We start from the raw sequence: 14585 nt of genomic DNA on the forward strand, positions 1-14585 counted from the left end.
TATATTAAATTGACTGCTTTTTAACCGAACCAGTTTACGATTATCAATTCGTTATAAGATTATGAAAAAATAAGCCTCAATATGACAACTTTGTTTATTTAACATTACTATTCCAGTGAAAAAGGTTTCAATAGGTAACGATTCATCACGTGATAGAGCTAAAATACGTTTAATGGCATAAGTACTTTTGGATTTTTGATTCTTACCTAAGTATCTTTCAATTAGAGCAGCTAAGGCTCTCGATACTTATATTTTAGATCAAATCTTTTACATAAATTTTTTTTACAATACAAATTTACAAACATTTTGTGTGCGGAAGATCGACCTGACAGACTCTATCAATCTTTATAGCTTAATTTCATTAGCCTTAGGGTTGCAGATCTCTACCACTTTTATAGTTTAGGATTTTCGATAACAACGCGGGTTCACTTACAGTAAGCTTAGTAGCTGAAGTCAGTTGTGCTTGGATACCTTCCAGTGCGGTGTATGTGAGCTTGGTGTATTTCTCTAACTAGGGTATTTATCTATATGTAACAACTATCGGTTTTATTAAATACTGGACTACTTTGGAACTAGATATCCAATTCGCTGTAAATGAAGAAACTCACTACATTCAGAAATTGCTCGTCTGATCTTTCTGCCAGACCTATTCGCCGTTTCCGCAGCCAGCCACTTGCTGATATAGGTAGAATATTGGTGATGTTATTTCTAGTCTTATTTTACTCTTTCTTTAAAGTAAATAATACTCGATTACATTTAAATATCATATTGTTTTTATTTGTTCACACGAAAATAATAGTATCTCAGTAGGTCAACAAGCCTGAATGAAGCAAAAATTTAAAGAGGAACTCTACCAGCTTTTTTGCCGCCACAAATTCAAGTTTATAAGATTGTTAAAAGGCCTAGTAGCCATTATTATATAATGCTTGCAAGAGTCACTAACAGGTGTGATTCAATATACAGCAGAAAAAAATGATAGATCTGAATTGCCTCTTATCACAGCCAAAAGTGAAACGATCCGAACGACAAGATGGACTCAATTATTTTTTGTACGTTTGCCTGTGTAAAGGGGTCAGTACGTCGGGGGCAGGCGTCTGCGCGATAGTTACGCACCCAGCTTATTCTAATTTTGTGCCTACACGAAACGTTAACATACTATTTTTCTAAAGGCTACAAAGATGTGTAAATATTTGAATAAACACAATTTTTCATGTACATGTTCAGAAAGGCCTTTTAGTATGATCGTCTTTGTTCATTACCACAGAATACACCAAGGCGAGAGTCTCGATACGAACCAGTTCTTACCGATTTTGAGACTCCAGAGAAGAGTCAATGGAACACAGAATCGGAGGGAACGCCTAAAGAACGATTTGGAACATCACCGAAGCGCTTAGTAGATGTACCCGAGGGTGAGAGGTCTCCTGAAGCCAGCTTGTCGGGCATAGCGATAACCCAGCAAAGCAAAGAGGATCAAAAACGTGGAGATTCAAACAGCCCCTTCTCTAAGGAAAAACCACCAGAAGGTGGTACGTCCTCCAAACAGGATGAACCTTCTCGAAAACATGGCGAATTTCCCGAAAGCCATACCCAAGAAAAGAGAATTCGTGCTGACTCTTCGAACGAGTCTACATCATCCGAAAAAGCAGCTGTCGAATCAGAAATTGAGACACACACACAGACAACAAAAAGTCAAAGAGAGTCGCGAGGTCGTCGAAAAGAAAACAAGGAGGCGTTAGGGAAAAATGCGGCAGGGCGTTCTATAAGGCCCCCTAAACCTTCACAAGTCAATTCACTGGGTGAAGAACCTTCTCAGAAACGGCGTAAGAAATCGACTGATGCTTTAAAGTCAAACGGAACAGGGGAGAAGCAACCCGAAAATGCACAGTCAGACATAACGCAAAAGCCAACAACTACGAAGCGAAAGAAGACCGAAAATGAATCATCAAAAAAATCAGGTAGGTCAATAAAAAAGAAATCCGAAAGGAGCCTCGCAGCTCCAGTGCAGAGTATATCGAGGAAAACTCAAACTGAAAATGAGTCCCCGCATCCAACAGCAAAGTCGGGTAAGTTGAAAGAAAATGAAGAACGGGAGCAGTTATCGGAACCGATCTTGAAAGCAGAAAGGGCAACCAGCAGCAAAAGTGACGTGCCCGTATCAGTGCCAAAGGCAAGAACATCCAAGAAAAAACAAAATGGTGGAAAAAAACCAGGTACAGCTTCGAAGTCTTCGAAAGCAGCAGAAGCTCGGAAGGAACTTTCAGATTCGCCAATGAAATCAGGCAAGTCAAAAAAACAACCAGCGGAACAAGCCTCATTTCAGCCCCCAGGAGTGCGCAGGAAGAAAGGCCGCTCGTGTGTAGCATGTGGGAAAGCTTTAACCTGGAACTACATAGCCTTAAATTGTAATAGTTGCCAGAAAGAACGCTGTCGGCTTTGTTTAGATTGCCCTTGTCGACAGACTTCAAACGGTCCAAAACGACGTAAAACGAATGATGATCAAGACGAAAGCGAGCCCAACACCTCAGGTGGCACAAGAAAGTCGCGAAAGAAGGGTAGCTCAATGCAATCGAAGGCAACCCGAGATGAGCAAGCACGTGGCAAAAGGAAAGCTCGCGACTGTGTCGTCTGTGCCAGAAACATGCACTTCAACTATCGCTCTGTCGCATGCGACGTCTGCAAAAGGGAGCGGTGCAGGGATTGTCCTACATGTGTTTGTGAAAACTCTGACTAGTGTCAGCTTGACATAATGAATACGTCTAAGAAGGACCAAGCGTCAAAATGAAACCGATGTGCCACAGGGATCAATTTGGCTCCACTATCGTACGGGGTCTAGCAATAGAATTCGACAATTACTCCTACAAAATCTAATACTTAAGGGATAAAGAAGGATGAGAGGGCGGGCAATCAATTGTTGTACAGTGGCCAGTGGTCAAATGACGGATCCTTAATTGTTAACAATAATAACAGTATCTCTTAAATATGGTCGCATTATAATGTTAATAGATACCAGCAGTTGTTTGTTTCCGTTGCTGATTTTTTTCCAAATCTTAAAATTCATTTGTTGCGGCCTTTTTAAAGTTTAAAAAGCTTCTGCTCACAATGATGGCTGAGGCATATGTTATGGTTGTCCGTAGAGCTAATTCTACTTCGTGGTAATATTGTATGGGAGAAGGGTGCTTAGTTGATTTCTACTCCATCTTTCCGAAGAACTTAATCATGTGTTTTGCGTCATTTTCACGCATTACTAGGTAACTGGAAGTTCCGTTCGCGAGTACAGGCTTTCATAAAAAAACAAGGGTAATGAGCACACTTGTTTTTATTATCTCTAACTGAACCACTCGAATCTCGTCAGACGGTAGATGATTCATGGATTGTAAGGAAAAATTCAAAGGAACAGACTTCAATGGCCATATCGCAGGTTTAAAATGTGAGGAACTTAGTAGTTCAATTCCCTAGTATACACACTAGGCAGGCTTGCGCGCTAACCCTATACTATAAGGTACGGAATAACTGTGAAATCTTAGATATCGTCTTGAAGCCTATTGATGACGCCCTAATAATGGTTCGTGGATAAAGGTAGTAATCTCGTTTATAGCGAGACTGCTACGCATAAAAATTAATGAAACTAGTCGACGGGTGGCTTCGATCGTTAACTATTTGGCCTGAAAATGTTGAAAATAGCTAGTGCAAAGTACAAGTATAGTAAAAAGCAAAAATTCAAGCAACAAATGCTGAACGAATACAAACAAGCGGAGTAGAAAGCAAGACTCAAAGTAAATTGCTAAAGATCAAATAGCAGAAGTAGTCATTATCTGGAGTAATTTCTAATCCTACACCTAGAAATGCCATTAAGCATTGTTTCAGACAGTTTGCCCCCCGTTGATATAAGATCAAGTGTGTCTACGCTAGGTTGCGAACCCAGACTATTTTTTTACATGTCTTCAATAGGCATGTAAAATAGTATTTTGCCATTACAACACCATGAAGACAGCATGCGTAGCAACAGTAGTCGGCACTGATAAAAAAATGTGACAGAAAACTTGTGCTATTTAGGCATCAAAACAAGTCTACTGTCTTTACGAAATGAATATTTTGTTTAGAAGTAGAACAAAACGTTTATCGCTAAAATATTTAAGTAGGTTTCTAACAAATTGGATTATGTAGGTCTTACTTGAACTTGTGTAATATGAACGGTCGATTATTTACATGTCGACCTAGGCTTAATCGTAGCTATACTCACACACTTTCAGCGGATTAATTAATCTTTTGCCCCTATAATTAAAATATCCGTTTTCTACTTTTTGTAGCTCGTCAGTTGAACTATATAAAAGCTTTTATCCTTGGAATAGAAAATCTTTTGCTGAGGGTCAATTGTCTAGTGCAACGCTAATGCTGCAGCATATATATGAAGTAAGTGTTCGGCAATGATATGTATTTCCAGACGATTTCCATTGCAAAAGGTAATATACTCCATTATTAAGTCATTGACGTACAAACTTATGTGCTAAAATTCTAAAATATTTTTGTACAGCATACATTGGCTATTTTTTTTTATATCTACCATTTTCGGATTTCTTTTTGTTAAATCTTTCTTTTCCGGATACAGCTTGATCCCAAAGATAGCGAATAAATCTGATTGGAAAATAGTGTTATTTTCCTGCCAGTTGAGAAATGCAAAATTGAAAAACTTAATTCTGTTTTTTTTTTGCTTTTTTTTTTTTATCACAATAACCACACTTCCGCTCATGCAATTCTTGTGGACGTTGAGAAATGCAGTGATGATTGTCCAATGAGGAGTTAACATCTGAACTCAGGCAAACTGGTTGGTTTATGTGCGCTACACCGTATGTTTTAAGTCTTCAAATTATATCGTTTCTTTGTCATTTCAGAGTAAGGATTATATACTATATGTATTACTGAATCCTTATTCATATATGTATTAGTTAATTCCTATACATCATTTGAACATATTGTAATATCTGTGTAGTGATCCGAATTTTGTGTCAAGATGAGGCTTCAAAAACGAAAGTTCCAGATGCAAAAAAAATTACATTTCCGATGCTCACTATTTCCCCTTTTGGTGAGGTTTAATAGCTAACAAAGCAACTGAAGGGTGAGTAAGCTGGAAAATAACCAGAAAGTCGTAAATTGGGTAAGAAAATTGACTACAACGGATTATCAATAAACAACTTACATATATGTAGGTAGCATTTACTCAGGAATTTAAAGCTTAGGTACGCCATAAATTGACTGAACAGTGTAACAAAAAAAACAGTTTATCGTTATCTCTTAGCATCTCGCCCGGCACCAAGTTAGAGGCATCCGTAATGACAGGCTGTAAAGGTTAGACAGGTCTGCACACAGAATTGTTACCGGTGAAAACAAAGTGATGTCTCCACGTAGATATAACGGATACATCCGGAAAATGCGCAAATTCCTATCCCAAAAACGATGGAAAAAAAATGGCTTATACACGGAAAAACGCTTGAGGAGGACAGGACGGTCAACAGGGATCTGTATATTTGTGAGCTGTGGACGAGTTAACGAGGCTATGTAACGGTAAAGAACCGACAGATGAGGCAATATCGACAGAGCAATAAATCGGTTGAAAAACAAAGTTTATGCAGGATAACCACAAGTTCACAATAAATTTATTGATCCCTTTGGCTCCATAGAAAAGCTGCTGTTAAAAATTCTAAACTAATAATACTCAAAAAATTTATTAGATGAGACCTCTAGCTACTATTGACAATAGCGGTAACTGTATGGACCTGCATATATTTGTCGATCTATTTACAATCCGTAAATATCAATACTATTACCGCATGTATTTTCCTACTATTGACTTTTGAATAAAAGTCTAAATGCGGTTCATGTGATTGATTCAAGCAGATGTATTCGAAATAGATCAATCAATATAAATTAACTAAGTTAATTATCCGGTAAGAGAAGCCTACGTGTTGTTAGATAACTTAGACTAAACTAAATTTGGGAACACATTCTTTTCCCTACAAATTGTATACAAGCATATGTCCCTTGTACGGGCCAATGAAACAGTACCTGATCAATATTTGCAAATCATTGGTATCAAATCGGCTATAGTGAAAACAAAACCCTATTCGCTTACAGTTTATTATTGTTTTAGAGATTTCGGAGAAATCTCTGGAAGAGAAAGAAATATTTTTAGAATAATATACGGTCATGCGTTCATCCGCTACTTCTGCTATCAAACGAAAACTAGCTTTTCCTAGTGATGAAGAATACGATTGCCTTGTGGTCTTAGGTAATCAGTTAAAAGAAGATAATGGTTACTTACTACTTGGTTTTGAAATAGGAACTCAAATGGAAACACCTCGCATTCAAGGGTACATGAGGTTCAAATCTCCCAGGTGCTTCAGAGTCGTTAGAAATTTGTTATGCACTGGAAGCCATATTGAACAAGCACGTGGTGCAGAGGTACAAAATAAATTATATTCAACCAAATCTGGAGTATTCGAGGAATACGGAATTATAAAATCTCAAGGAGAACGTTCGGACTTGGCTGCGACTTCTATAATTGAAGATAACCAATCTTTAAAGGATATTGCAAGTGATTATCTATGTGCTTATGTGCGATATTATCGTGGATTAAAAAAATATTTTGGCTCCGATAAATCCTAGAGATTTTCGATCTGATGTATATATATTTTATGGTCCAACAAGAACTGGTAAATCAAGAGCTGCTAGACAATCAGTAGGTGATTTATCTATTTATTATCAAACTCGTTCTCCTTGGTGGCATAATTACCAACAAGAAGAAGTAGTTCTTTTATGGATGGATACCTTGGGCCGAATTATTAAAGATTTGCGACAGGTATCCTGATAAAGTTGAAGTAAAAGGATGTTTTGAAGAATTTACCTCTAAAATTATTATGTTTACATCAAATAATCATCCAGAAACTTGGTATAAATTTCCTGGGTTTAATGCTGGACCACTATTATCCGATCGCATAAACGCTATACTCCTTATACTGTAACTATATCAAATGAAAACACAAGAAATTCTGATTTAGAAAAAATAATTTTGAAGTGTATTCTTTTGATATCTATAATGTGTAAGCTTTGTAAATTCTTTTACTATACTTATATAAGATGTAAATTTTGTATATGCTACAACTGCGGATATTACAGTTTTAAATCGGTACGCATATTGAGGTAATGGTAAATTAGGATCTCCTGGTAAAACATATCTTGACCAAGCTATTATTGGCCCATTGACTGGTGTTGCGTACGTTCCTGCTGGGATCCAAAATTTTTTTCTTCTTTAGGGTATTGTATTTGCAGATTGTATATTTAACAAATGTTTTGGCACGTATTTAAAAAATTATTATGTTGAGGATTGTAGGGTTTCACTCCTTGACCACTGATTAATTCTTTTAATCCTTTTGGTACAGTCAATCCTATGTTATATGACTTAATATATCAAGGCACTGATATTGTATCTTGTTTAGCTGTTTCATCTAATGTCGGGTGTGCAACTGTTTCTGGTACTATTCGTATCAAATAACGCAGTTTGTTTGATAACATTTTGTAATAATCTCGTTAAAAACATAAATGTATGTAATCCGCCGTTTGGATGTAATATATTTATAAACCCTGGTGGGGCTGGTTTGTTACCTGGTCCATCATATTCTTGGAGTACCGTCGTAATGATTTTTTTTACGACATATTCTCCTCCGTAAATAAGTCCTTTTAGTACGTTTCCTAATACGTTTAATGTTACGTCTACGACGGAAATGTTGTGTCTTTGAGACGCGTACTCTAGAAGAGCGCTATGAATAGCCGTTGTTGCAAACGGCGGATTTGCGTAGATAAAATTCCTAAAGAATCCAGTTCCACATGGTCCTGTTGCTGCTGCTAATAATGGTGGTCCTGCGTATTTGATTATATTTTTTCGTTTTGCAAACTTAAGTGAAGATTAACTAGTATTCAATCTACCGAAAGATTAAAACCTTCCGGAAATCAACGGTCTACGTCATTTCCAGTCTTTACGCTACTCAAATCTGGAGAGAATTGTCATGAAGCAAAGGAAAAGTTGTTTAATAAAGTTCAGATTTTATGGACTTGAAGACGTCACCATATTGACTCAAAAAGCCATTTTTGATACGTCTAAGTTTTCATTGCTGAAATTAAAGCCAGTTTTAAAGTATAGTATATCCACTCTAAATTGGATAGTCTAGATAACCCAACTGTTAGTATTTTTAAGACGTTTTTTTAAACCTTTTTGGCTGTTTTGAACATTTGTATTGTTGAGACCTTTAGGAAGAATATTAGTGAGTCGTTTACGTCTCGAATTGGAGCTGCAATCGCGATGGATAAGGCGGTAACATTGAATAAATGTCACTGTCAAAGCTGACACACCTAGAACGTACAAGATTTTTATTTGACATAAATGCTTTTGGCATAAAACAAATTATCAATTTAGACGCGTAACCTTGTATATTATAGAAAAACTCAAAGGGCTTCTCACTAAAGGCTTTCAAGTGGAACCAATAAACGATGGCCTACTGCTGCTGTCGCTGCTAATCGAAAGCTATGTTTCAGCGTTCGTCAATGGCACCATTTATGGGACAGCGTGTTGTCATTTTCCCGACGGCTTGAAAACATTGCATACGGTAAACTCAAAGTATAGATAAACTAGAAGATCGCAGAAATCTGGAATAGAACAATTTATGTAGCGGCATCAAAGGAGAGGTTTATTTGTAATCGATAAAACCTTCGTATTATATAGTCGATTACGATCTCGTATAGAAACATTTCGTGAATAGAGTTGATATCGTGGCGATCGTAAGGCCTATCTGGCTAACCCAATGATGTATACGACCGAATTTGCATGTCATTGTAACGCGAATTTGGCGGAAAATCTAGCCCATGACATGAGTGGCTGACAATCACGTAACAGAATTCGTTCTCTTCCGTGAATTTATTCTGAAACACAGCGTATGCTGATGTGCTTTGTCAACTAGAGGAATTTTACATGCTCACTGAATTTGTCTGTCTCTGTGAATATGTAGACAAACTGGAGGTGCGACGAAGTCCTCTCAACATACCGCAAATCAGAGTTATAAGCACGCAGTTATAGGTTAGCACATGTGTTGCAAGCAATCGATTTGTAATGGTGTCATCTTTGTACTTTATTATTTGAATCTCAAATGTTAAACAAAACCTCTTGCACTGTGTTGTATGATACGCTTGTTAATACTTCGTTATATTCTAGTCAGATCGCTTATAACTTTTACTCTACATGTTCCTATTTACGCAACAGCTTTATATATCCTTTACCACCCCATCGTTAATACTGATAAACTCTCGATTTCAGCGCCATCAGCTTTTAGCGACGCCGAACCAATCTAATTGTAAGCTTTAGGTATGGCGCATGAGCTGGCTTGGTAGTTCCGTGCAATCCTAGGTGGCGCTGCGTTTCGGGAAATAACACGGGCAGGGTCCGTAAACGCCAACGCCAAAGGTACTCACTCATACACACTCACTGTGCAACGTTCGCGCTCGTACTAACTCTCGCAGCCGTGCGATATTCAGGCACCTTGGCTGGTGCTTTCAACACTAAAACCAGTTGTTAATTCCTGCATGCGCTTATAGATATATATGTATATGTGCTACGTTTTACGAGAGTTTAAAAGACGTTCGTTTCAGTACCCAGAAGCTCTTGACCTGATACAGAAAATGCTATCCGCTTTAACTGTCTAGATAGTTAAAGCCTCTCGATGGGGTATTGAAGACTGTGTGCTATGTATACACATTTAGTGCTACACATTTCAGTTTTTGTCAAACAGGTCCTGCCATTAATTTGCATTCAATTATACATAACATTTTGTTAACTATGCTAGCTAACAGTATTCGCGTTGTTTTCAACAGGGTCTTGGTCAAATTTAACAGTTTTGCTCCCTTCAGGTTTGTCTTTATTGTCCAATTGGAGATCTTAGATCAGTTAGCCTAACTTATATAGCTTGCAGCGCTATACGAAATTAAGTTCCGGTTGCAAGAATCGTTATAATGATAGTGAACACATTCACCGCGATGTTAGATGTTTTTAGGATTTCATTCAGTACCTAGACGGGTGGAGCAAATGTGTTCGTGCTCATACTAAAAAAAAAAGCTTAAACTTTAAGCCCTTCTTAGTTTGCATCCGCTTTTGCTGTGCAGCTTCAAAATGCACCTAAGGATCTTCAAAAAGTGCAAAATGCACTAAAAACAAGGGTGATGGCTTTTCCACGTGAGGTCTACCCGAACCCTCAGTGTAATGGCAAATGTATGTTGTTGACGGAATGCATGCATTGTACCAAATTATAAAGTTTTCCTCTATCTTTCAATCATTCTTCAATATAAGAGTTGCACGAGCTTTTTGCAACATGACTCGCAACAAGTGGAAACAAAAAGCTTCCGCCGCAATTTTTTGAGTTTGTTACAAATGCAATCGAATAAAGCTGAGCATAGCCGTGAAAAAACACCGGAAGGTTATTTAACAGTTGCACAAATGACAAGGTGTCCGACGAATATATTGTTGACACGGAAAACAATTCGGTCAGCTTTAAAAGTAAAGTTGGCTATTAACGAATCGCAGTCAAGGTGCTCCTCAAGGACAAGGAGCGCATCGAGAAATTGAAGTTATATCTTGTTAACAATGTCAACATTGAGGATCATATCAATAATACGCCTCCGTAGACAGTCGTTGAACTTCCTATGTGAGTACGATGTTTATATAACAAACCCCTATAAAAATAGACGATCCCTCCTCTCGCTCTCGCACTCTCTGTCTCAACAGTGCCGAATGTAAAACCTGTGATGTGTATCAGAAATACATGCGCTGTGATAATTGGATCAAGATATTCTTCTCTAAAGCTGGCGGACCGAGAATATCAATGTAAATTTCTACATTTCAGGTTAGGAGAGCGCAGTCGAAAAGTTTTAATTCCGAAATTTAACGTGTCCAAGTTAAGTTAATAAAGTTTATTTGTGAAGGACCTGCGAGCGTAATTATATGCCAACAGTTATCGAGATAGCTATTCGTGAAGCCTTTAGGCAGATACCAATAGAGATGACATGCTTTTTAGCATGAAGTCTTGAAATAATTGAATGTTCTATTGTTGTTGCCTTTATTGCTGTTGCCCAGGTCTTCCTTCTGCCAACATTATCTTTAATATTCGTTATTGGGGTAACCAAGATTAATAAAATTGGCCCAGTCTGATAGCATACTACCTTAGTTATTCTAGTTGAAGTGATCCTCGACGGATTCAATGCGCGTGTACCACAGTTTTTTCAATTCTTAAAATATTTTTTGAGCTCAATTGTAGAGTTAGACCTCAGCTCTGCTTTCGATTTCTTCGAACATATCAGATATCTTTCTCGTTCAAGCGTTCTTTAGGCTTCAAGAAGACAACTGGGGTCAACGAGGATAGATCTGGTGGACACGCGGGTTGGAGCGTTACAGGCATCGCGGTTGTGTGTAAAAAACGCGACGCAAGTAACGATGTGTTGGCCACTTCTCCATCAGGGTGATCGTTTCGAGACCTGTTTTTTCAGGATTTAGGCCTATTCTGGCGGATAGCATTACCCAGTCTTCTTAAAGCTTATCGGTAATATTGGTTGATAACAGCAGAACAATTCGATAGAAGTCTATAATGCACAATTCCCCGCCTTGTTGTTGTGTGCACGTGCCACGGGTAGATCCATGTCCCGCCTCCTGTAATAGTGTGGTTGAGGTTCGCTTTAGACAGTAATTAACGGATTCGCATTTTCTCGGAATTCACACCCTTCGGCACAGTAGTTTTCTGTGAGCCTTTCTGCCCTCAAATTGTTTTCAGAATTAGTTCAGTCGTATTTGTGTAAAATATGTAACTGTTTTGTGAGCTTTCTGAGTGTAATTCGGCGGCCTTCGAACATATTTATTTTGCTTTTTGCGCACTTCCCCCTGTATTCGCTATGAAAAAGTGCTCTAGACCGGGTAAGCCTTCAAAGGTTCCCTGTCCATCGTAAAACTATTAATAGCACTTGTGCATTTAAGAGCTTTGATTGGTAGTCTTTTCCTTCAAATTTTCTGCAGTATCGGCACCACTTATGAATACCTAACACAGTACATGGCTGAATATCATTGCGTCTCAATGTGTTTAGAAAATATATAGCATAATACTATTGAATGAGCATGAGTGCAGCCTGTAAACAGCAGACAGGGGAGCGATGGTGTCTCTACCTTTCAGGCCCGGCTACTAGTCCGCCCGAAAAACGAACGGAAGTTAGGCGTTTCGTCGATATTTTTGTTCACTGTATATATATCATGGACCACCTTTTTACGCAATATTCGCACGTAGACTGATTATAAAAACTGCTAAAAAGAATTATAAATATTCGATGGGGAAATACGTAAGCATAATAACATTGCAAACTATTTACGAATGCGTTTTGGATCTAACGGCTTCTTGCCTCTTAGACTTTAACTTTGACAACATGATTAGCTAGTCGGTCCTTAAAAAGCGGCGTTTTTATTTTTTACGTATGTACTCAAAGCATCTTTAGATGGGAAGCTCGGCCAGTGTAACACCGGTATCCTTATAGACGTATATAGACAGACATATATGATCATCGTAATCGTGTTCGACTGCTAATCCTAAGGACACACTGTAGTCTAGGATCGAACCCAGACATGATGGGTTGGATGGAATGCCGAGCGGCGATAGCGGATATAAAGATAAAATAATAAAGAGACGTACAATATATGCAATTGTCAAGACAATAGTTTCTCTAGTAGATCTTGGCTGTACCTTTGTCACGAAGACATTTTTACCGTAGTACTATCTGGCAACATGTTGCACACTATTAACTGTCAGCTTCCCCTGTTAAGTGTGGTTATATTAAACAGCTGTCCACTGTATACTTTATCCTAAAACATCAAAATATTTGGCAATGTAATTCATACTAACAAGCGGAAGAAAACAAGTTATCTATCCTACTGCCTTGATTTGAGGGCACGCTTTGGATAGGTTGCAAGCAACGTTTGAAAACTAAGTAGTAGCAGCCTTTTTCTTGACGATAGAGTAAATGATTAATCTGGAAGATTGTACATGGCCATTTGTAAATTCAATGGATTCATTACGACGAACGGAACGGCAGAAAAATTCGGGCAGCGGGTTATTAGCACGAAGTGATGGAAACGAAATAATTGATCAGTCATTTCAAGGAGATAGCCGAGTGATGGTTAGGATGTGTTGGATTGGCAAATGATATAATTGCATATTCTAATGGGAGAACTGGGCAACAGCGGTGGGTTAGATAGCGAGAATAGCCTGCGACTAGATAACAGAGCTATGGCTTTTTATTAAGCCGCATGTGCCATAAACAAATCGGATTAGCCGTCCTGAACAGCCAACGGCGTTCCGTTTAGTAAGCTCTATTGTCGTTCCGCCCATAACATCAGACAAACAATAACAATCAGGCTGACTTTTCATAGAAGTTTGATTTGATTACACCTGAAATAGAGTTGTTTTTGATCTAACCTTTTTTACCACAGTAGAAATACTGATTTTTGTCTAACATCACATTGGAATCACTACTCAAATGCGCGCCTACCAACAAGAGAATGTTGGACGCTTTTAACAATGTTGCGCAACCCTTTATGGAGACGTCTACGTCAGATGATACGATCGCCTACAAATCGTCACGCACCATAAGTCCTTTTGCATATCACTGTTCCGCAACGACTCGCTGAAGTCGGCATACGAAAGAGAAAACAATTACGTAAGCCTTGAACAGGTAGACTATACGGAAAAAAAGAAGGGCAGGAGCAGAAGGATGAATTTCGTATCGAGTAGAACGTCTTTACTAAGCAAGGTAAAAGACTTTTGATATCCGCAGCAAGCTAAATTTGAATGTGCTTGAAAATCTTGCTTCGTTTACGGCCTGGGTCGATGCTGACATTTATCAACTAGATATATCATATGAAAGTTGCTAACGTAATTAGATGCACTGTCTTCCGATTCATGTAGGATGTCTAGCGTCCCGATCGAAGCAAAGCTACAAACTACCACATCTCAGTGCTCCAATATATAGCAATTAGAAGATAATTGCTAGGGGCATTTTCTGCGTTAATAATCGAGATATGTTTTTACTTGTGCTTCGATCAGCTGATTTCGTCTCCGGAACGTAACTTAAAACAATAGAGGGCCAGTCTGGCAGGCTGGATATGCGGCCAGAGCTTATACCGCGACCTGGTCTTTCGAGGAGTAGTCAATCTGTGTTGCCATCAGGGCATGCCTAACCTCCCGACAGTGGCGGTGATGTTCCTCAGGCTGTTCTTCTTTATTTTTTTTTTCGCTAGTTCGACACATGCGCCCGTCGACCTCCTTCTTGCATTGCTTCTCGTGAACCATCATTTCAGCGGCCCCTTAAACTTACACGAACATGACCCAGTAGCAGGCCGTCCTTTCTCACTCGCGGTGAGGACGCCGGCTTCAACCACCAAGACGTGAACCAGAAAGCTACCCTAACAATTTGACCTAATAGCCGATCGTGTTTGCGAAACGGGTTGCCGTTCTAGT

The 14585-nt window shown here is 38.6% G+C and overlaps 2 protein-coding genes across 3 annotated transcripts in view; one reads left to right on the forward strand and one right to left on the reverse strand.

The window, feature by feature from the left end:
* Nucleotides 1–3038, forward strand: part of LOC111248017 (uncharacterized) — a 7648-nt gene extending 4610 nt beyond the window's left edge. Inside the window, exon 6 of the mRNA XM_022799699.2 lies at nt 1265–3038. Within this exon, the coding sequence (XP_022655434.1) occupies nt 1265–2731 (1467 nt within the window). The 3' untranslated portion in view covers nt 2732–3038. The remainder of the gene's footprint in view (nt 1–1264) is intronic.
* The window catches only part of LOC147756442 (uncharacterized), a 75730-nt gene that overhangs the window by 25494 nt on the left and 35651 nt on the right, over nt 1–14585 (reverse strand). The window contains exons 4-5 of one of the 2 annotated variants that reach the window (XR_015324612.1): nt 11254–11737; nt 7042–10834 (exon numbers count right to left, since the gene is read on the reverse strand). Coding sequence is in view for 1 of the 2 variants with exons in the window: in XM_086984793.1 (XP_086840919.1) it covers nt 11671–11737 (67 nt within the window). In the remaining variant the exon portion in view is untranslated. Of the gene's footprint in view, nt 11738–14585 lie in introns of those variants that run through there. The other variant, XM_086984793.1, reaches the window with a different exon arrangement.

Source organism: Varroa destructor, unplaced genomic scaffold (genome assembly GCF_002443255.2).
Source record: "Varroa destructor unplaced genomic scaffold, Vdes_3.0 BEIS01000003.1, whole genome shotgun sequence".
NCBI lineage: Eukaryota > Metazoa > Arthropoda > Arachnida > Mesostigmata > Varroidae > Varroa > Varroa destructor.